The sequence below is a fragment of the Chrysemys picta genome, chromosome 2 (assembly GCF_011386835.1).
Source record: "Chrysemys picta bellii isolate R12L10 chromosome 2, ASM1138683v2, whole genome shotgun sequence".
NCBI lineage: Eukaryota > Metazoa > Chordata > Testudines > Emydidae > Chrysemys > Chrysemys picta.
Window position 1 is genome coordinate 289,519,219 of NC_088792.1, and position 23,009 is coordinate 289,542,227.

At 60.7% G+C, this 23,009-nt stretch overlaps 2 protein-coding genes across 3 annotated transcripts in view; one reads left to right on the forward strand and one right to left on the reverse strand.

Moving 5' to 3' along the window:
• The first annotated feature begins 1,134 nt into the window (after window positions 1-1,134).
• LOC101952041 (NFX1-type zinc finger-containing protein 1-like) overlaps window positions 1,135-23,009 on the forward strand; it is a 35,045-nt gene continuing 13,170 nt past the window's right edge. For both annotated transcript variants that reach the window (XR_010598042.1, XM_042861299.2), the window contains exons 1-13: window positions 1,135-1,712; window positions 6,213-7,607; window positions 8,106-8,262; window positions 8,628-8,753; window positions 9,380-9,525; window positions 9,778-9,912; window positions 10,043-10,139; window positions 10,673-10,805; window positions 11,403-11,522; window positions 12,095-12,249; window positions 16,230-16,375; window positions 16,827-16,937; window positions 21,725-21,820. Coding sequence is in view for 1 of the 2 variants with exons in the window: in XM_042861299.2 (XP_042717233.2) it covers window positions 6,231-7,607; window positions 8,106-8,262; window positions 8,628-8,753; window positions 9,380-9,525; window positions 9,778-9,912; window positions 10,043-10,139; window positions 10,673-10,805; window positions 11,403-11,522; window positions 12,095-12,249; window positions 16,230-16,375; window positions 16,827-16,937; window positions 21,725-21,820 (2,799 nt within the window). In the remaining variant the exon portion in view is untranslated. The remainder of the gene's footprint in view (window positions 1,713-6,212; window positions 7,608-8,105; window positions 8,263-8,627; window positions 8,754-9,379; window positions 9,526-9,777; window positions 9,913-10,042; window positions 10,140-10,672; window positions 10,806-11,402; window positions 11,523-12,094; window positions 12,250-16,229; window positions 16,376-16,826; window positions 16,938-21,724; window positions 21,821-23,009) is intronic.
• LOC101942721 (uncharacterized) overlaps window positions 22,038-23,009 on the reverse strand; it is a 99,264-nt gene continuing 98,292 nt past the window's right edge. Inside the window, exon 31 of the mRNA XM_065582278.1 lies at window positions 22,038-22,380. Coding sequence (XP_065438350.1) covers window positions 22,355-22,380 — 26 coding nt within the window. The 3' untranslated portion in view covers window positions 22,038-22,354. The remainder of the gene's footprint in view (window positions 22,381-23,009) is intronic.

Sequence of the window (23,009 nt, forward strand, 5' to 3'; positions counted from 1 at the left end):
ACCCCCTTGCCATGCCATCGCCTTTGGTTCCTGACCAATCCGTACCAGCTCCTCCACCTGGGCATGGGGAGACCGGCTGGCCTGGTGCAGACGCCCAACCCAGCCGTGAGGCTAGATCCTGTTCACGACGTGGAGCCCAAGGCCCGGACGGTGACCTGTTGTGACGTTAGGAGTGTGATATAATATCTCATTGGAAGGTGACAGGGCCAGAAAGAGTTAATTAACTCACAGACTGACCTGACCCATGGCTGAACTTTAGAAACCGGTTAGGAAGATCTGTAAATGAATAGAGCTTTGAAATGCAGCCGGCATTGTTAGAGGTAGAAGGGGAGGTGTTTGCTCAGGTCTTGTTAGGTAAGCAAACAAGTCTGGTCTATTGCTATAGCTTTGATTCAAAGATCAAAAAAGGAATATTAACATGTAGGAAGACACTTGAGGGAAATAGTATTATTGTCTCTATGTCTCTTTGAAGGTTGTGGTACCTGTATCTGAACTGTGTAATGGATAAATTACCCTGTGCTAATTGCCAGGATGTTTGGGAGAAGGAGAATTAAGCCTATTGTTTTCTCAGGCCGAAAGTCTGCTGGAAATGTATAAAAACCCTGGGACACGATCCTGCTTCATCTCAGATCTGCTTTGGGTTTCAAGAGGGGGAAACCGTAAGCCACAAGGATTGAGATCCCCAGTCACTGACTGGAGCCACCCTGAATATGGACATTGGACTATAACCTCTGGACTATTTCTAAAAGGACTTTTGGCAACTACAAGCTCATCTCTGCTATGCATCTGAACCTCAAGAATTGAATTCAAGTCTGTCTGTATATTGATCTTTTAACCAACACTCTCTCTCTTTTCTTTTTTAATAAATTTTAGTTTAGTTAATAAGAATTGGCTCTAAGCGTGTATTTTGGGTCAGATCTAAGTTATAATTGGACCTGGGTCTGATCCTTTGGGGTTGGAAGAACCTTTTCTTTTATATGATGAAATAAGATTTTCAGTAATCAGCATCATACCTGATGTGTGTGTCTGGATGGAGGCCTGAGGCTTGGCACTTTAAGGGAACTGTGTTGTTTGAACTTCTAAAATAAATTAAAGGAGATATCCTATCTCCTAGAACTGGAAGGGACCTAGAAAGGTCATCAAGTCCAGCCCCCTGCCTTCACTAGCAGGACCAAGTACTGATTTTGCCCCAGATCCCCAAGTGGCCCCCTCAAAGATTGAACTCACAACCCTGGGTTTAGCAGGCCAATGCTCAAACCACTGAGCTATCTCTCCCCCCCACTAAGTAACCTGTTTTATCTGCCCCCATTATTTTGCAATTCACCCTAATTGAGTGACCTCAGCCGGCTCCCACGGGCAGCACCATCACACCTGTATTAGGACCCAGAGGGCACCAGAGCAGGAAAGATAAGTTTCTATTTCTCTGCTCAGCCACTTAGTCTCTCGGCAGAGCAGACAGAGGCAGCATCTGGGTGGGACCTAGTGCTGCCAACAGTCTCTTATTACAAGGGACCCGGCCCGGCTCAGCACCGGCCCTGGCCGCCCACAGCTCAGCGCCCTGGACAGGACCCGGACCGGCTCAGCACCGGACCTGGCCGCCCACAGCTCAGCGCCCTGGACAGGACCCGGCCCGGCTCAGCACCGGACCTGGCCGCCCACAGCTCAGCACGGGGGAGGTACCAGAGGCAGGGGCACAGTGACAGACGTGCCAGGTATGCAGAGGGGAGCTAAGCTAGAGGGCTCAGGGACTCTGCTAACGGGACTCTCCATCCAGGAGACACACCAGGGCAGGGGGACAGAGTGGAAAATGTGGCTGTAAAACCACAGAAATTGGCAGGAGGCTCAGGCACAGAGGCTGGCAGGTGCACGGGGGGGGGGGCCTCAGGAACGGAGGCGGGCGGGCGGCACAAGCTGCTGGGGGTGTGGATAAGGGCGGGTGACACTGGGGGCTGGGAGGGGGTGGATGCAGGCAGGTGGCACCGGGGACTGAGAGGTGGATGCAGACTGGTGGCCCTGGGGAATCAATCAGGGATGGAGGCAGACAGGTGGTGCCATCGGGGGCTGCGGGATCAGGGATTGAGATGGGCAGATGGCCCCGGCAGCTGGGGACTCGGGGGTGGAGGTGGGCAGGTGGCCCCGGGGCCTCGGGGGTGGAGGTGGGCAGGTGGCCCCGGGGGCCGGGGACTCGGGGATGGAGGTGGGCAGGTGGCCCCGGGAGCCGGGGACAGAGGTGGGCAGGAGGCACCGGGGCAATTGAGGGCAGGGGGAGCTGAGAGCCAGGGGCTCTGGGGCAGATGTGGGGTAATCCTTCTGGCCCCATTGCCGTGTAGCTCCCCAGGGTGTTCGCTAGGGGTGGGCACATGCCCTAGAGCGTGGCCCCTGGCAGGGAAACGCTACCCGGGCGGGAGCTGACGCCAGCCTGTGGGCGCCTGGGTACCAGCACTGTGTGCCAGGCAGTGTGGGTAGGACACAATCCAGCCTGCCCTGCACGGGGAGCAGCTGGACCTAATGGGGTTTTCCCAGCCTCGGCGGCCAGGACTCGGGGACCCCTGCTGGGATTGGGGGGTTCAGGGACCATTCACCTGTCGGGGGCTCTGGTCCCCCCAGCCCAGAATCAGGGGTTACGTGGACGCCTCCTCTCGCTGGTCTCACACTCCGGCTGCTGCTTCCCTCCTGCACCGCCAAGATCCAGCCCTTTCGGTGTGGCCGGCCCCAGAGCCAGGTCCCTGGCCAGCCACCAGGCCCCCGCCTCGCAGCCCCCAGCTCCCCACCTCGCAGCCCCCAGCCCTCACAGGCTGCAGCCCCATACAGAGCTTCCCTGCAGCCGACGTGGTCTGGTCACCCCATCTGTGCTATCCCAGCCCCTCCACTGCCCCCGGCAGCTCTGCCCCCCCACATTGCTCACTCAGTGGCACCAGCTGGCACCAGGGTTGGTCAGTCAGGTCTCTGCACGGCTGTGCTGTCTCCACTGCAGGCCCCCGGCGCCCGGCCCCCCCCCTCTGCCCACACGCAAACACGGCATTAGCTGAACCTCCCCGTGCCAGGCTGTGGCCAAACGCCTCCTGCACCTGCACCCGCTTCCGTGCAGCCCCCCCCATCCATCTGTCTGTCTGCCCTGGCAGCCCCCCCCCATCCGTCTGTCTGTCTGTCCTGGCAGCCCCCCCCCACATCCATCTGTCTGTCTGCCCTGGCAGTCCTCCCCCACATCCGTCTGTCTGTCTGCCCTGGCAGCCCCCCCCCACGGCCGTCTCTCTGTCTGCCCTGGCAGCCCCCCCCCATGGCCGTGTGTCTGTCTGCCCTGGCAGTTCCCCTCCCCACATCCATCTGTCTGTCTGCCCTGGCAGCCCCCCCCCATCCGTCTGTCTGTCTGTCCTGGCAGCCCCCCCCCATCCATCTGTCTGTCTGCCCTGGCAGTCCTCCCCCACATCCATCTGTCTGTCTGCCCTGGTAGCCCCCCCCCACCCTTCAGCACGACCTCAAAACAGGGCTGTAATCCAGCCAGTCCCAACCCCGTGAGCCTAGCTCACCCCCCCTCCACATCCACCCGTACACAGGCAGAAACACACCCATGTGCACACACACACACATCCACACATGTACATGCAGACATGGGCAGACATACACATGCACATGGACACATGCAGAAAAACACCCATGTGCACACACAGACACACATATACACAGACACACATGTACATGCAGACACAGGCAGACACACACATGTGCACGCAGCTACACCCCCACACAGATGCACATGTATAAGCACACGCTGATGTGTGGCATAAGAACATAAGAACGGCCATACTGGGTCAGACCAAAGGTCCATCTAGCCCAGTATCCTGTCTGCCAACAGTGGCCAATGCCAGGTGCCCCAGAGGGAGTGAACCTAACAGGTAATGATCAAGTGATCTCTCTCCTGCCATCCATCTCCATCCTCTGACAAACAGAGGCTAGGGACACCATTCCTTACCCATCCTGGCTAATAGCCATTAATGGACTTAACCACCATGAATTTATCTAGTTCTCTTTTAAACCCTGTTATAGTCTTAGCCTTCACAACCTCCTTAGGCAAGGAGTTCCACAGGTTGACTGTGCACTGTGTGAAGAAGAACTTCCTTTTATTTGTTTTAAACCTGCTGCCCATTGATTTCAGACCCACACATGCACACATACACACAGTCGCGTGCAGCCGCTCACACCCACACACGTACACATACACACAGTCTCACACCCACACACGTACACACTCCTCCCTCCTGGGAGTGTAACTAAGCTCCCCGCAGTAAAAGCTTTGGGGAGGTTTCGCTCGCCGCTGACGCCTGCGAACCCTCCCAGCCTAGAGCGGGCGCAGGGGTGCTGGGCGCTGAGCCAGGTACCTGGCCCCAGGAGACCCCAGGGGAACAGCGGCCCAGACACCTCATCTCACCTGCACCCGGCTGCAGAACTTAGCTCCACCTTAGCTCCGCCCCAGCTACAGCCCCCAAGCCCCGCCCTGGGGCCTGTATGGGGCGGGCAGCTCCCCGGCAGTGCCAGGCGGAGGGCATGGCCTGCACAGCCGCTGCCCAGTTTGGCTGTGATGCTTGCAGGGCTGTTGGCCCGAGGTCAAGAACCGGAGGGTTCCCAGGAGTCTGGTCAATGCACCAGCAGCCCCCAGGGAGTCCGCAAAGCCGGGAACCAGGTATTGCTCCACTGGTCCAGCCTTGAACCGGACCAGCTCTCGGATGCCCTGACAGGCCGCCGGAAAGGGACTCAGCAAAGCGGGGAGGGGAGAGCCAAAAACTGCAGCCACCAGGAGACGGAGAGCGGTGGTTCCCCGGACACAGGCGCTGTCTGAGCGAGAGGGGCCGGGGGCACACACAGGCCGGGGCACACACAGGCTGGACCACACACAGGTTGGCACACGCAGGCTGGCACACACACAGGCCAGGGTACACACAGGCTGGCGCACACACAGGCTGGCGCACACGCAGGTTGGGGCACAGAGGCTGGCACACACACAGGCTGGCACACACGCAGGCCGGGGCACACACACAGGTTGGGGCACAGAGGCTGGCACACACCCAGGATGACTCAAACCAGTGCGGTTGGCCCTGTGCCCAGGGCGTGACAGTCCTGGCCACATAGAGGTGATACCAGGGTGCAGGGCTGGTGCCACCTCCCATCGGGGCTGCGCTGGGCAGGAGCTGTAAATCTGTCTGAGAGGCAGGCAGGGCCTTGCTTGGCCACACTCAGGGTCCCCTGCAGAGAGCAGCTGGAGGCCAGGCCCCCATCGGTCATTACCCTTTGTGCCATGGGTGCCCCCCCCACGTCCCATGGGCAGGTCTCTCCCAGGGAGACGCAGGCGGGGCCCAGAGACGCCCCTGAGCTGCTGAGGGCAGGCCCTGCCTCGCCATGCAGCCGACAAGCTCCTGCCTTTGCTCAGTGTCCCAGCAGTGCCTTGGGCCGGCTCCTGCCTGCTGTGCCAGGCTCCAAAGAGCTCCCAGGAGCTGTCTGGCCCAAATCTCCCCCCTGCCCCTCCGGGCTGAGCCACCCCCTCGGACAGGTGGAAGGTGCTTGTGGGCCCCTCGGGCAGACGTGCAATATTATCACCACGTCTCCCGGCTGGGAGACTCCCCAGGGGACCCGCTCACCAGCCCCCTCCCCTCTCCCCTGCCTCCCCCGAACGCCGTCCCCTCCGTGATGCCCACACCCTCCGCACGTTTACGCCAGCGACGCCCACTGGGCAGCACTTGGCCATGCTGAACAGAAGAACCCCGAGTCCCTGGCCCGTCCACCCCGTGCTGTGTCCAACCAGCGCCCACAGAGCACAGTGCAAGGGGCTGCCCGTGGGCAATTCTGGGATACGTGGCCCCCGCCCGGGGCAGCGCCTGTCCAGCCCCCAGCAGCCAGTGACAGGCAGACACAGGTGGGCTCATCTCTCGTTTCCCACATCCTGCACAGCGTCCGCCTTCCGTGCACGTCCTCGTTCACCGCACCCGGCGGCTTTCGCTCCAGTGTCCGGGACGCCCCTCCTGCCCCGGTTCTCTGAGCTCAGCAGGGTTTGCAGCTCCCCCACTTTGGAGTCATGGGGCAAGGTCATTAGCATGGTGTTAACGAGGCGGCTCTATGCGTCCAGTTCCGTTCTCTGGAGCTGGGTGCGGATGCCCCCGTGACCAGGCAGGGTGGGGCTGGGCGCTTGTTCTGCAGCGTCGATTCCTCTTGTCTCTGAGCAGCTCCTGCCCTGCAGAGAAATGTCTGGCCAGAAGAGGATGTGGCCGGACTGGCCTGACAGCGCCTGGGAGCCGGTGCCACCGAAAACTGCCCGGCTCTCCCCAGAGCCAGGGCCCAGCTGGAGGACGGATCCTTGCGCCATCCTCACTGACTTGGGAAAGCTCTGTGACCACAGCCCCCAGCAACTCCTACCCTTCCTGCTGGACCACGACTACCAGCTGGAGCAGGTCGTGGAGAGCCCCGGCCTGAGCCCCGCCAGGGTGTATACGCTGCTGCGGGCCCTGAAGGTGGCGGTGGAGTGCGCTGGTGAGCCGGAGCAGGTCCAGCCGGTCCTGGCCCTGGCGCTGAGACCAGCTTTCGTGCTTAGGAGTCTGCTGGGTTTCATTGCCGAGCTGGAGAGCTTCCAGCACCAGGATGGGCAGATCTCCCAGGAGGTGATGGAGGACACGGTGGCTGCCCTGCACCATCTGCTGACGGCGTCCCCCGAGCAGACAAAGACCCTCCTCTGCTACCCTGTGGACCTTCTCTTCGCCACCGTCCAGAGACTCCAGAGCCGCGGCTTTCAGTTTACATGGATCATCCAGAAACGGCTTCACGACACCAAGAGCCTGGTGGACTCGGCCTTCCCGCGGTGCAGTGCGCCCCTCGCCTCGCCAGCCTGCCGGGAGGATTTCCACGCCATCCCCATCTTCCCAACCCCGGAGGAGATATTTGTGGACCCTGGGCAGAAGCTGAAGCGCAACCTCCCCGTTGGGAAGTACGCGAGCGACGCGGCCTACCTGGACACGCACTTCCGCCTGCTGCGGGAGGATTTCGTCCGGCCCCTGAGGGCCGGGATCTCGGCTCACTTCTCCCTGCAGAACGTGTTCGGGGGCGCTGGGAAGCAGAGGGGGGCGCTGCGGCTCTATAGGAACGTGCAGCTGGTGAAGGTGGGCACCTCCCCAGCTGGTGCCATGTACATGGCCAGGTTCCAGGCCCCGCAGGGCTCCGCCCACGCCTCCTCCAAACGGCTGCTGAGCGGCTCCCTGACCTGCCTCATCTCCAGCGACTGTGGCCAGGTGTTGTTTGGGACCGTGGTGGGGGGCAACAGGCCTCAGCTCCTGAAGGGGGCCGTGTGGTTGGACATTAAGGCAAACCACAGCGATCTCCTGACGAGGCACCTGGGGAAAACCAACTTCATCATGGTGGAGTCGCCGGCCTTCTTCGAGTCCTACCGGCACGTGCTGGAGGGGCTGCAGGAGCTGGACCCCGCCCGGGTGCCGTTCCAGAGCTACGTCGTGCAGTGCCGCACCCCCGTCGCCCCACCCGCGCACTTCGGAGAGGACGTGACCTTTGACCTCTCTGTTCTGCAACCCACTGGGCGAGCGGACAAAGAGCCCATGGGGGACACATCTGAGGTAGGTCTGGGGTAGCGGGGGAGCCTGCCTTGCTCTCCCCTGGTCCTGCGGTCCCCCCAGAGCCAGGTGTGTGATCTGAGTCCCGGAGCTCCGCTCCCACACTGGCACCGCAGCAAAGAGGGACTGAACTGGGCCTAGCGGGTGATCCGTCTCCTGTAGCAGATCCCACCCCCGTCCCTGTCCCGAATGGGCCAGCAGTGGCCCAAACGCAGCCCCTGCCGCTGCTCCAGTGGGACTGTTCGCGGGGCGGCGAGCCCCTGCCGCTGCTTGTGTTGCCATGGCTACCCTCCTATTTTGGTGCGTAGCTCGCTCAGAACTGGCACCTGAACCAGAATTACACCCCCCTCCCTTCCCCGCTCCAGTGTAGACGCACACTCAGAAACACCTGCACATGTGGGAGTCCTTCCAGGAGAGGGCAGCAGCGCACGCGTCTCCACACCTGCACCATGGAGGGCTCCTAGGAGGCAGTTGAGAACATGCCTGGCTCTTGGCTTTCAGGGGCACGTGACCGCGGTGGACCTGACGGCCGTGAGACCTTGCGACACCTATATGTGGTCTCCAGAGACATTTCCTCACTTAGATGAGTCTCAGATCTTGGCCATTCGAATGGCCCTGACCAGGGAATTTGTGCTGATTCAGGGCCCACCTGGGACAGGTACGTGCTCTGCTTCCCTGCCCACCACTGCAATGGCTCTGGGCTGCCCTGCGGCTTGAGCGACCCCTGCTCCTCACCCTGCCTGCCAGGGCTGCACGATCGCCAGCGAACCTGGCCCCCAGGTGGGTTTTATCCTCCCTGGCCCAGCCGCAGGAGGGGCTGAGCCCACCCCAATGGGGCTTGTGCGCAAAGGAGACGCTCTCGCCCCTGCATTGCTGGAGATGCTGCCTTTGTGGTGTTAACAGCAGCCCCGAGAGCATCTTCGCTGGGCCTCCCCGCTGTAGCAGCAGGGCCTGTGACCTGGTCAGTGACCGAATTGTTCCTGGGCCCTGCCCCACCAGTCACCTCGGGCCGTTTCCTTCCAGGCAAAACCTTCATTGGGCTGCAGATCGTGGAGATCCTGTTGAGGAATCAGTCTCAGTGGTGGAAGGACCAGAGACCCTTCCTGGTCGTCTGCTACACAAACCATGCTCTGGACCAATTTATGGAAGGTACCTGGGACTACCAGGCTCTTGGCATTTGCCCCCAGTCCCTGGGCTTCCAGGGAGCCTCACGCAGCCCGTTGGGACGCCCCTCGGCTGCCAGCCTCTGGCAAGGCAAGATTGCAGCTGTTCCCCCAGCAAACCCTGTCACAGCTGCACAGCTCAATACGGCCGTCCCTCTGCCCTGCCCTTGGAGCGGTCTGGCGCCGTCGTGGGCGCTGAGCTCTGGGTAGGGCTGGGCCCCGTCGCTGGCGCCGAGCTCCGGGTACCGCTGGCTGGAGCTGTATTATCAGCCTCACCAGGGAGGCCTGAGCACTGCCGGACATCTCACGTCAGCACGATCGCTGCCTCTCCCTGCACAATGCACCATACAGTCCCCTGCTTCGAGCCCTGAGCAATCCCCCCTGTGCCTGTGGGACACGGGCTGGGCTGCGGCCAGGCTCCACCTCCAGCCCCCCACGGGGCTGACGTGACCTCCAGCGCTTGCGAGTGGTGGGAAGAGGTTCGCTGTCCTGCAGGGTTCACGTCCCGCATCGCTGCCCCATGAGTTCCCAGCTGAGCTGACTAGCAGCATCAGGCCAGGCCAGGGTCCGTGTGGTCAGTGCATCCAGCCCTGCCTCTTGCCCTCCATGCAGGGATCCTGCAGTTCCAGCCCTCCGGCGTGGTGCGCATTGGGGGAAGGAGCAGAAGCGACAAGGTGGCAGCGTGCTCCTTGAGGAACCTTCGCCAACAGCAGCTGCCAGCGCTCCTGGGGGCCGCGGAGAAGCACCAGTATGGCTGGGTATGTAGCTAGAGCGTGGGCACGGGGCAGCGCTCACACTGCGGCCCCAGCAGTGCTCTGGGGGGAGCACCATTGCATGCCCCGGGGACAGCGGTGTGGGGGAGCGAGAGCCAGGTGATAGGGTGTGCTCTGGGGGCTGGGCGGGAGGGCCATAGCTGGGTGAGGCCCCACCCCCGGAGCACGGCTCTCCCTCCCCCGCCCTGCCCTGTGCCCCGAACCGGGAGGCTGCCCCATGCTCTGTTTCCCCCCCAGATGCGGAAGGCCTTGCAGAAGCAGAAGGAGAGCATCGCCTACCGCACCGCGGTGCTGGAGCTCCTCCGCCGAGGGATCCTCACGGACACAGAGCTGGCAGCGGAGATCCGCGATGACAACCTGGATTGCTCCTGGGTGAGGAGAGGGTTGGGAGGACACAGAACCCAGCTGCCCCTTCCCCAGGGCCGGGCTCCCCTGGCCAAGCCCGGCCGGGGTGGGCGGCTGGGGCCCCGTCTCAGCGCATGCTGTGTCGGACCCTCCACAGAGAGCGGGGCGCTTCGACATGTGCGACTGGCTGAAGATCTACCCCGTGGCGCAGGAGGAGAAGCCGTCCCAGGCTCAGGGCGGGGGCAGGAAGGCAGGTGAGTGGCTGGGCAAAGGGCCGGGCGCTGCCCCCGGCAGTGCAGAGCCCAGGCACACAGGGGCATAGCCGGCTAAGCTCATGAGCCCTCACACCTGCCTGAGCAGGGGAACCAGCCAGGGCTGCGGGAGGGGCAGCAACCTGCCCGCCAGGTTTTCAGGGGGCTGCTGCAGGCGGAGCAGCTGGTGATGGGGGGTGCAGGGGGCAGGACACCCCCGCTCTAATCCAGCATGAGCTGTGGGCCTTGAAGACCTGGGGTGGGAGGCCAGAGCCAGGCCCCAGGCCCCGAGGCCAGTCACAGGAGGGGAGAGCTGACCTGCTCTGCTGACGCTCCCCAGGGCAGCTCCTGTCTCTGAAGCGGTGGGGCAGGATTTGGCCATGAGCTCACAGGCCTGTGTCTGCCAGGCACAGTGGGGGCTCCATGGAGCTCCCACCCCGCTAGGGTGACCGGATGGGAGTGGGGGTGGGGGTCACAGGGACCTGTATAAGAAAAAGCCCCAAATATAGGGACATTGGGTCACCCTGCCCCCCCAGGCGCGGAGGAAGAGCTCTGGCCGTGCCACAGGGATGAGCGGGCCCTGGATGACGAGGACGATTTGGACCCTTCCGAGTGGCGGCGGAGCACAGTGGAGGAGAAGTTTGCTTACATCCTCCCCGCCGAGGGCAGGTAGAGTCTGGGGCCCTGGGCAGATGCCACGTGCCCGTTACTGGGCTCAGCACAGCGCCAGGGTGCGGGCACAGGCCCGGCAGCTCTGCCAGCCTCATGCCGCCCTGTGTCTGTGAGACGGGACAACACGGCCGGGCCTCAGTGGGGAGGGGAGGCTCTTTGGGAGCACAGGCATCACTGCCCCTTCCTGCAGCCGTGGCAAAGCTCCGGCCCCCGCAGGGCCGGGACACAGGGCCAAGAAGCTGCAGCATTCACTGCTGTGCAGAGACCTCAGCTCTCTGCCCTGCGCCAGCACCACGGCCCCCCAGCTCCGGCCCCCGGCCGTCCTGCTCTGAAAGGGAGACGACGCTGCCACGGTCTCTGTATTGCCCCTGGGAATGGCAGCTCCGGGGCATCCCACATCCCCCTGCCAGCCCCTGTCTGAGACCCGCCGAGGCAGGGCCCACGGCCATTGGAACGGGTGTGGGAGCTGCGGTCACCCTGGCTGCGGCTGGTGCCCCATGGCCAAGGTTGGGGTTCACATGGAGCAGGGCCCACAGGCTGCAGCCCCCCAAGCCCTCCCCACGCTGTTCAGTCACTGCCCAGTCTCTCCCGCAGCTCCTCACACCAAGGGATACGCAAATGCTTGGAGGAGGGTGACATCATGACCGACGAGGACGTCGCGAACGTGAGAGACGTCTGGGAGCTGCGGCTGAGGGATCGCTGGTGTCTCTACAGGTCTCCCCACCCCACCCCCAGGCAGCACCCTCCCTCCCCGAGCCCTCCAAACCACGGCATGGTCCTGCCCGGACCCTTCACGAGCTCCCGGGGAGCCGGGACCTCTGGGAGAGGCGGGTGACGCACGCCAGCCTAGCCCAGCCCAGGTCGCCTGGGAGATGAGGTTAATACGCAGGGCTGCCCTCGGGTCTGTGGAAGGAGCCCGAGCTCTGGGCACAGGCCGGTGGCTGGAGCCAATAACACAGCTCCAGCCAGTGCCGGGCCTGCTGCTTGGTGGGAGGGGGCCCCCGGGGAGCAGGGGCCAGGTCCTGACTCACTCTGCGGGGCCAGGCACGGCCTGTGAGTTGCACCCTGCCGCACGCGGCTGGACAAGCCTGGCCGGAGCCGGCCCGAGCTGCACCCTCGCTCTGAGTCCTGCGGGAACGTGAGTCTGCCTGGCTGAGCCGGACGGCGCTCCGTGGAGCGGGCGGGGGGGTGCGTCACACACTGACCACTGGGCTACCAAACCCCCGGCCCCGGGAGTCACTGCGGGAGGGCTGGTCCTGGTTCCACCCCCTGCACTCTGCACCCAGGAGATGGATGCTGGCCTACGAGCGTGAGCTGAAGGAGACGCTGGTGGAGAAGCTGAAGGAGTACGAGAAGAAGGCAGCCCAGCTAGCGGAGCTGACCTTCCAGGAGGACCTGTGGGTGCTGAAACGAAGCCGGGTCATTGGCATGACGACAACAGGTGAGAACGCTCGCAGCTGCCCCCCACCCTGCCCAACCGGAGACAGCCTCAGCCACGGACAGAGGTTCGCAGCCACGGAGCGTAAGGTCAGACGGGACCAGCAGATCGTCTGTTCTGCTTCCGTGTATCCCCAGCCATGCCCGCTCACTAAACCCAGCTCCCGGAAGGAGAGCAGGAGACCCGGCTGGCGTGTGCCACAGGCAGCAAACCCCGAGGGGCACCGGTGTCCGAGGCCCCCAGTGGCAGGGAAAGGAAGAAGTGAGACCCCCAGTAATCCTGGCAAGGGACCCACACGCTGCTGTTATTTTTCAAGTCGGGCTGGCCATACATTACACAATGCGTTGGGGGAGAGGGTCCCTAATTGTGCCTGGTTGTTGCAGTCTTACGAGAGGCAGGTACGTCATGAAAAATCACCCCAAAATGTGTTCATTTCTGCTCAGCCCCTCAGACAGGCCCAAACCAGGCAGCACCCGGCACCAGAATAAACCAGCAACATAATCCCTGCTCCAGAGAGCCTCCAGTCTAAACGGGGGGTCAGCAAGGGAGAGCCACGGCCTGACCCAGGAGGGGAGGGGGCAGGAAGGTCAGGCCTGGGGACAGCACAGGGGCTTGGCTGTTGGACGACAGGATAGGGTGGCCCAGTGCGGCCGTTATGTTCTTCTTGGGGGACTACTGGAGTGGCTTGGAGGTGGCAGCCATTCTACACCCTGGTGCTGGACGTGCGGAAGTGGCTGAAGGTTTCAATCCTCCTAGAGAAATTGCCCCTTGCGAAGGGATTTCAAGGCAGGGAGGGGGATGGTGGCTGAAGAACGCGACCCCTGCAAGGGGAACTGGGGGTTACTACTGCACTGACGGGGGCCGGGTCTGTGTGCACTGGAGGCCCCGGCAGGGCAGGTCTCCGCCTAGACCCAGCTTGTACGGGGTCTGTGGGCCAGACGCCAGAGCCAGCCGGGGAGCTGGGCCGTGCTGAGAGGGACAGAATTGGAGCGGCGCAGGCCAGTTTGTTCGAGTAAGAGAGTGCTTCGGCCAAGAGGCTCCGCCCTGCCCCATCTCCCCGGGGTGAGCACAAAGCAGACTGCCCGAGCTCTGCCTCGAAGGCGCGTCCCTCGGGAGGAGGCCCTGCCCTCGGACAGACCGCCCCGCCCCTCACAAGCCTGTGCTGGCGGAGGGCCCCTGAGCTCCAGGAATGAGGCTCTCACACCGACATCAACAGGAGCTGGTCCAGGCCTGACCTCTGTTAACTGATTCCAGTGACTCCCCTGCTGCGGGGCAGACACACGCTTGGGACCACAGAAGGTGTGAAAAGCACAAAGCCCCATGGCCCCCCCTGTAACGCCAGCCTTTTTCCAGTCATCCGGGACCTCCCCCGATCGCCAGGAGTTTTCAAAGCTACGGGAACTCCTCACTTAAAGTCGTCCCGGTTAACGTCGTTTCGTTGCTGACCAATTAGGGAACATGCTCGTTTAAAGTTGTACAATGCTCCTTTGGCAGCCGCCTGCTTTGCCCACTGCTTGCAGGAAGAGCAGCCCGTTGGCGCTAGCTGGTGGGGGCTTGGAACCAGGGTGGGCTGGCAGCCCCCCATCAGCTCCCCTAAGCTCCCTGTGCCGCAGCTGCCCCCACTGCCATGTGCTGCTCCTGCCCTCTGCCTTGGAGCTGTTCCCAGAGACTCCTGCTTGCTGTACAGAGGGAGGGCAGAAGTGGGGGGCTGTCCGGGTGTCCCCCTCCCCCCTGCTCCCTGCTTACCCCATTGCCATAGAGCAGGGGGGACACCCGGCAGGGTTCAGGACCGAGGGAGCTTCCAGGCAGCAGCTGCAGTCTCAGCAAGCTGATCTAATTAACAAGGCAGCAAACTTAAAGGGGAAATGCGCCTCTCTCTCTCTCCCACACACCGTGTGTCTCTTCGTCTCTGTCTGTGATGCTCTCACCTCTCCCTCCATTCCTGCTGCCTTGTAGAGTGTGAGGCTACATTAACAACGTGTTAACCCTTGAGGGCTCAGCCGAGTGCTAGTTCATCATTTAGCAGTAAGGCATTCCCTGGGAAATATTCCACCCTCTTCTACCCTCTGACTTCACCGCCTCAACCAAGCTTCACAATCATCATTGCTGTGTACAGTATTCACTTGTTTGTTTAAAACTTATAGAGTGTGTGTGTGTGTGTGTGTGTGTGTGTGTGTGTGTGTGTGTATACAAAAGACATTATTTTTATATTATATATATAAAAAGTCTTTTGTCTGGTGAAAAAAATTTCCCTGGAACCTAACCCCCCCCCCCATTTACATTCATTCTTATGGGGAAATTGGATTCACGTAACCTCATTTTGCATAAAGTCGCATTTTTCAGGAACAGAACTACAACGTTAAGTAAGGAGTTACTGTAATGGCCAATGGCTCTGCAATCACATCCACCAACTCCTTTAGCACTCTCGGATGCAGCGCATCCGGCCCCATGGACTTGTGCACGTCCAGCTTTTCTAAATAGTCCCGAACCACTTCTTTCTCCACAGAGGGCTGGTCATCTCCTCCCCATACTGTGCTGCCCAGTGCAGCAGTCTGGGGGCTGACCTTGTTCGTGAAGACAGAGGCAAAAAAATCATTGAGTACATTAGCTTTTTCCACATCCTCGGTCACTACGTTGCCTCCCTCATTCAGGAAGGGGCCCACACTTTCCTTGACCACCTTCTTGTTGCTAACATACCTGAAGAAACCCTTCTTGTTACTCTTAACATCTCTTGCTAGCTGCAACTCCAAGTGTGATTTGGCCTTCCTGATTTCACTCCTGCACGCCTGAGCAATATTTTTATACTCCTCCCTGGTCATTTGTCCAATCTTCCACTTCTTGTAAGCTTCTTTTTTGTGTTTAAGATCAGTAAGGATTTCACTGTTTAGCCAAGCTGGTCACCTGCCATATTTACTATTCTTTCTACACATCGGGATGGTTTGTTCCTGCAACCGCAATAAGGATTCTTTAAAATACAGCCAGCTCTCCTGGACGCCTTTGCCCTTCATGTTATTCTCCCAGGGGATCCTGCCCATCTGTTCCCTGAGGGAGTCAAAGTCTGCTTTTCTGAAGTCCAGGGTCCGTATTCTGCTGCTCTCCTTTCTTCCTTGTGTCAGGATCCTGAACTCAACCATCTCATGGTCACTGCCTCCCAGGTTCTCATCCACGTTTGCTTCCCCTACTAATTCTTCCCTGTTTGTGAGCAGCAAGTCTAGAAGAGCTCTGCCCCTAGTTGGTTCCTCCAGCACTTGCACCAGGAAATTGTCCCCTACACTTTCCAAAAACTTCCTTCCTGGATTGTCTGTGCACCGCTGTATTGCTCTCCCAGCAGATATTGGGGTGATTCAAGTCCCCCTGAGAACCCGGCCCTGCGATCTAGTAACTTCTCTGGACATACTCCAGAGACTTGATTTTAACCTGCAGTTTGTTCCATCATTGCTACAAGCCTGAACCAAGAACTTTGCCATTACTGTATGTAATTGATTCCATGTAACCAATTCTAGCTCTCATCTAGATCTTTTTCCTTTTATGAATAAACCTTTAGATTTTAGATTCTAAAGGATTGGCAACAGAGTGATTTGTGGGTAAGATCTGACTGGTATATTGACCTGGGTCTGGGGTATTGGTTTTCATAACCATTTGTCCCCATAAGGAGCAGTGCTGGTGGTGATACTGGGAAACTGGAGTGTCTAAGGGAATTGCTTGTGTGACTTCTGGTTAGCCAGTGGGGTGAGACCAAAGTCCCCTCGGTCTGGCTGGTTTGGTTTGCCTTAGTTTGTAAAGGAACCCCAGCCTTGGCCTGTAACTGCCCTATTCTAAGCAATTTGTCCTGAATTGATACTCTCAGTAGTGTCTCTCCAGAGGCCACATCGTTACACCAGGGCACCCACCGGGCAGCGCATGTCCCTGCCACAGCAGGAATTCCCACCTGTGCCACGCTGCCCTCTCCCCACGTGCTCACCCTGCTTGTTCGTTGCTCCTAGGGGCTGCCAAGTACCGAAAGCTCTTGCAGAAAATCCAGCCCCACACTGTGATTGTGGAAGAGGCAGCAGAGATCCTGGAAGCTCACGTTCTAACCTGCCTCACGCCGGCCTGCAAGCACCTCATCCTGATTGGAGATCACCAGCAGGTAAATGCAACAAAACCAGCCTCCCAAGCCCATCCTCCCTAGTGCACGTCCTGCTACATCTACCCCAGGCTTCCCTTGCTGCCCACAGGGACCACTCCTTTCCCCGGCACTCCTCCCAGGCACACTCCCCGTGGCACTGCTGAAATGGCACAGCCCTCTGTGAGGTAGGACATACGTCCCTTGGCAGGTCGGCCCGTTACAGGAGATCGGTGGCTGGGAGGGGCCGAGGGCGGAGTTCGTGTGTTTGCTGAGCTATGAAAGGGGAACGGTGTGACGGCTGCTGCTTCCTTCGAGCTGATCCAGGAGCGCAGGAGATTAAAGCTCCGCAGCTCCCTTGTAGCTTTGCCCTTCTGCAACCTGGTCACCGATATCAAAATCCAGCCCCTTCCCAATGGCCGAGCGCTGCGTGTCCTGTGTGTGCAGCACCCAGACCTGGCTCCGTGTTTTCCAGCTGCGGCCCAAACCCGCCGATTACACCTTGGAGAAGAAGTATTTCCTCGGCATCTCCCTGTTCGAGCGCATGATAAATAATCAGATCCCCTATGTGCAGCTGCTCTATCAGGTGAGTGATGCTGTCCATGCCTCTGGGAGGGGCCTGGCTGCACCGATGGCTCCCCACGCCCCTCCCTGTGGCAGGGGTACCTGCTCGCAGCCGCTGGTGACCCTCTCCGGTTGCTGGTGGGAAGGTTGTACAGTGACAACGTATCATCCCCGTCTGCCTGCAGAGCCTCTGACAGCACTGGCCTGGTTACGAACGCAGACGGTCTCCGCAAGATCCTCACTCTGTGGCACAACTCTGGGGAGGGCAGACGGTGTCAGGGTGGGGAATAGCAGCGAGTAGCCGAACAGACACCAAGCCAGGACCCCACACGCACTGGGAGGCCTTGGGCTCCTCCCCGGGCAGTATTGACAAAATATGTGTTTCACCAACGCAGCTGATGGGCGCAACGTGAACTATGGCCAGAATTTTCCATGTCCGGGGCCTGCTTGTGGGCACTGAAATAAGCGTCTGGGTTATTGAAAGTGCTGAGCAAGGGTCACGCTAACTGAAGTCACTGGGAGCTGCTCGGGGCTCAGCCCCTTTGAGCAACTGGGCACTTAGGGGCCCAAATCATGGGGGGGCAGCATCACTATAGTTGTGACTTGCTTTCTGTTTAACAGCCAGTTTTCCTAAGTGCTCGGAAATCCACAGAAGCGTTGTCAAGGGAACTAGCATTAATTAAAGAGAAGGAGGACAAAAGTGTCCAGCCAGCAGCAGCATTAGAATAATATAACCAGGCCGCCTGCGCTTCACCCATTTCCTGAACAACGGGACTGAGTGTGATCAAAGAAAAGCAAGTAGCTGTGACGCTCATTAATGACGCCTCAGGACAGGCATCTGTAACGGAGAGCCCTTATCGTAAGGACGGGTATAAGGAGCCCAGTGGCTGATGTGGCACCAGGATACAGGCCTCAGTCAGACCTGTATCTTAGGGGTATCACGAGAGAAACAGGCAGAAAATACACTGCAATTTCTGCACTAACTCATCCAGTCTACACAAACCAAGGGTTTGCCCCCCCACTGATTTCAACCCCCATCAAAGTGCTGAACTTCCTTGGAAGAGGGGTCTGAAGGAATGTGGGACACTGGAAAAAAAAAAACTCATAGCAAATCTCAATCCATGTGTCCCCCCGCCACAAACTGCTACCAAAAAACCAAGCTGTGCCCAAACGACAACATACATTTGAAAAGGAGACTCTGCCCCAAACGGCAGAATGTGTATAGACATGGTCCCCCTGCTAGACGGGAAATCCAGGTGTAACTCTCTCGAGAGGTGCCACCACCCTGTCATCAGGGCCACGCGTCGAGTCAGTGGCGCAAGTTGGGGTCATTTGGTCAAGTGGTTCCTCAGGTGAAGGTCTCCCCACCCAACAACTGAAATTGTTCTAAAACCCACGTGCATAGTGCGATTGTCAGGGGCCAGCCCAGCTCCGACAGCCGCTGGCCGACTCCCCAGCTTGGCTGCTAGGCAGTTAACGAGCCCGGCTGCCCTGCCTTGGAACTGAGAGAGGGGCCACAGCCCTTGCTGATTTACAGGGCCACCCAGAGGAGTCAGGGGGCCTGGGGCAAAGCGGGGGAGCGGACATAAAAAAAGGCGCCATCCGCTGCAGCGCTTGTACTCACCGGGCGGCGCTCCGAGTCTGCGGCGGCGGCGGCGGCGGCGGGTCCTTCACTCGCTCCGCGTCTTCGGCAGCACTGACGGACCCGCCCCCGAAATGCCGCCGCGACTGAAGGGCCCACGGCCGAAGTGCCGCCGAAGACCCGGACCACCGCCGGGTGAGTAGCCAGGGAGGGGATTCTCGGCCAGGGCTTGCGGGGCCCCTGCGGGGCCCGGGGCAAATTGCCCCACTTGCCCCCACCCAAGTGTCTCTGCTGATTTAGCAGCCCTGCTTATAAGCCTGGCCCGCACAGCACATCAGCAGCTGCTCAAGGCATTGCTGGCCCCCAGCTGGGCTCGCTCTTGTTCCAGTCCCTGCTCCTGCCCCTGCCCCCCTCCGGGTTCGGATTCTCGCTTCGATCCCCAGCTCTGCCTCTAGCTTCCAGCTCCAGTGGAAACCTCTGGCTCCGGCATTTGGCTTCTGTCCCCTCGGCTCGTTTCCTGGGCCCTGCCCACCCTGGGCCCAGCTCTAAGTGGTAGGTCGAATGCCCACTTCCACCATTAGGCCTGTCCTGGTGACAGGAGGGGAGAGAACAGCCACGGGGATGAATGGAGCAGTTCACAGCATGCAGGGCGATTGGGTCAGGCTGCGTACAGCTCCAGGCACAGGTGCCGACTTTCCATAGTGCCGGGGAGGTTGGACCCCTTCCCCCAAGGCCTCGCCCTGCCCCCACTCCACCCCTTCCCCCACGGCCACACCCACACCCCGCCTCTTCCCTTCCCCCACTCCACCCCTTCCCCCACGGCCACACCCACGCCCCGCCTCTTCCCGCCCCCACTCCACCCCTTCCCTTCCCCCACGGCCACACCCACGCCCCGCCTCTTCCCGCCCCCACTCCACCCCTTCCCTTCCCCCACACCCACGCCCCGCCTCTTCCCTTCCCCCACTCCACCCCTTCCCTTCCCCCACGGCCACACCCACACCCCGCCTCTTCCCGCCCCCACTCCACCCCTTCCCTTCCCCCACGGCCACACCCACACCCCGCCTCTTCCCGCCCCCACTCCACCCCTTCCCTTCCCTTCCCCCACGGCCACACCCACGCCCCGCCTCTTCCCGCCCCCACTCCACCCCTTCCCTTCCCCCACGGCCACACCCACGCCCCGCCTCTTCCCGCCCCCACTCCACCCCTTCCCTTCCCCCACGGCCACACCCACGCCCCGCCTCTTCCCGCCCCCACTCCACCCCTTCCCTTCCCCCACGGCCACACCCACGCCCCGCCTCTTCCCGCCCCCACTCCACCCCTTCCCTTCCCCCACGGCCACACCCACGCCCCGCCTCTTCCCGCCCCCACTCCACCCCTTCCCTTCCCCCACGGCCACACCCACGCCCCGCCTCTTCCCTTCCCCCACACCCCGCCTCTTCCCGCCCCCACTCCACCCCTTCCCTTCCCCCACGGCCACACCCACGCCCCGCCTCTTCCCTTCCCCCACTCCACCCCTTCCCCCACGGCCACACCCACGCCCCGCCTCTTCCCCCCCACGGCCAACACCCACACCCTGCCTCTTCCCGCCCCCACTCCACCCCTTCCCCCACGGCCACACCCACGCCCCGCCTCTTCCCCCCACGGCCACACCCACGCCCCCCCTCTTTCCTCCCCACAGCCACACCCACACCCACACCCTGCCTCTTCCCCCCCACTCCACTCCACCCCACCCCTTCCCCCATGGCCACACCCACGCTCCACCTCTTCCCACCTCCACTCCACCCCTTCCCTCAAGGCCACACCCACACCCCGCCTCTTCCCGCCCCCACTCCACCCCTTCCCCCACGGCCACACCCACGCCCCGCCTCTTCCCGCCCCCACTCCACCCCTTCCCTTCCCCCACGGCCACACCCACACCCTGCCTCTTCCCGCCCCCACTCCACCCCTTCCCCCACGGCCACACCCACGCCCCGCCTCTTCCCACCCCCACCCCACCCCTTCCCCCAAGGCCTCGCCCCGCCTCTTCCCACCCAGTTCTGCCCCCTCCCCAAGTGCTCCAGCCCTGGAGCCCCCACGGAGTTGGCGCTTGTGTCTCCAGGGGCTGTTCTCTTTCGTCTGAGAACATCTCAAGGAGCTGAATGGGCCACGTTACACATGGGCAGAGCCCCTTTGCCCTAGCTTAGACCCCGAATGGATGACGGAGTCTGGGGCTCCCCTCCACTCCCCCTAACCCAGGCCCGGAGGGACAGAATCTCCTAGCCCAGCGCAGCTGGTGGAAAGTGTCCTTCCGAGTGCCCTCCTCTGCCCCCCAGCATCTAGCTCCGGTTCAGCTGCAGCCCCCGAGCCTTGGGCTAGCCAGGGGGCAGTGGCATCTCCGCTGCACATCACTGGCGCTGGTGTCTGAGTCAGCTGCCCAGGTCACCTGCCAGCCGTAACGCTTGGTCCTAGAAGGGTGATGAGCCCATACCCAGGCGCCTCCCGAGGGGATGTGCATGAGTTACCCCTCGGCAGCAGGGCCTGGCCCATCATGGGGGTAACAGGCCCCACTGCTTCACTCAGCTCCTCGTAAACCCAGAGAATCCAAACTGCCACCCGCGGTGCTATGGGAAAGTGGATGGGGAATCCGTCAACACCTCTTCTGAGATGGCGCACTAGGGATCCTAGAGCCCCCCCACTCCTGGGGGCTAGTGAGCTGCTGGGCTGGCTCGGTGAAAACAGCCACACCCCGCTCCCAACCCCCCTGCAACAGGCAGATTTCAAGACTCCACGAGGGTTGGAGCATCCAGCCACAACAGTCACCAAGCAACCCCCTGGGGCCTGTCTAATAAATACTGTAACTCAGACCAACCACTAGGTCTAGGGAACGGCGGTTACCATACCGACAGGCTCGGTAACACCGATCGTCCCGACCTGGCAGCCGGCGAACAGAAGTGGTGGACAGACGGAGCAGGGCGGCTGTACCACGTGCCAGCTGCTGGTGGGGGGTGAGAACAGCTTTAGGATTTTGTTGCTAGATGCAGGCCCATCGGCCCCATCGTCCAGTCTAGTTGCCTTTGAGGAAGGCTCCAATCCCTTCATCAAAGGGCTGGCAGCTGCCAGCCCGAAGCAGGCGGAACTGTAACAAACGGGGAACAAACGGTTAATCCACGGCCAAGGGAGGTTTTTTAAATAGTTACCAAAGAATAACCGTGGCTCTCAGCTGGGTGTCCCGTTCTTGTCTCAAACAGCACCGCATGCGCCCAGAGATTTCCCAGCTGCTGGTGCCCCTCTTTTACAAACAGCTCAAAGACCACGATGCCGTGGCTGAATACGAACAGATCAAGGTAGGTGGAAACACTTCCCGTAGCTGGGAATCTGTCTGCCTGTGCCACGTGACGGAGCCACCTGCCAGCCCGGGCAAGAGTGTTCGGGGAGGGCGTGGGGAGCGAGGGCATGGTTATTACCAAAGGGATTCTAATGTATTAGATGCATCCCACTGAAGCTGTTAACAAGCCCACGGTAGAGCAAGAAACCAACTACAGGGCTGGTTGCTCCCATCCTTCTGCCTTGGCTCACCGAAGGAGCCTGCCATGCGCGCCTCAGGGCAGAGTTCATTTATCAGACTAGGTTCCCTCTGGATCCAGATGAAGCCAACGGGACCGGCTGGTGGAGACTCTGTGACTGGGGCATTTGTGAAGGCAGCTCTTTCTCCCCCACTTAGCCCTGTTAGGCAGCACTACAGCCCCCCGGTGCGGTGAATGGGGAGTTGCCCACGGCTGGCTTGTTTCCTTCGGTTTGTTCTCATCCTCACCTGTAGGGCTGGCTGGAGAATGCAGGGGAAAAATATCCCAAACACCGTTCCAGGAGATTTTGAACATTCAGCAAGTTCTGGCTGCTTGGGAAGCTGGAGGGAAACGTCCTCAGTTAACCATTCAGGGAGGATTTCTGCAAAACTATAGAAATTTCAAAACTTTTCCAGCCAGCCATAGTCATTTTTCTGTGTGTGCTCCTGGGTGTCTGGTGTGGGGGGCTCTTCCTTCTGGCTGGGGAGGCCAAGGGGAGTTTTAATGGTTAACTAACACACACACACACGCTTTGAAGGAAAAATAAACACATGGGGTGCCCTAAGCACTAGATTATCCTTCCTCCCAGAGGTAACAGGCTCTTTCGTGCTCATCCTCTGCACCTTGGTTTTAAACAAGCCTCGGACCTGTAATTCTATGCTACTGCTGAGGTGTGACCGGCAGCATCAGGAAGTGGGATCTGAAGCCGTCTCCATGGGAGATGAGCTGCACACCAGCAAAGCCCAGTGACCCATATTTAGACCAGTTTCTCCTGCCTACCCCAAGGGTTAGCGGTAGTTCAGTCTTTGCATGGAATTCCTCTTCACTGCTCCTGGAAACGTGCCCTGTTCTGTAGTCGCCAGTAGTGGGCAAGGTGCTTCACGGGGGACTCAGAAAAGAGGCCAAACGCTTCTGCTCTAGCACCACCTCAGACGCTGTAGGCAGGATGCCATTCGCAGCCTACAGTAAC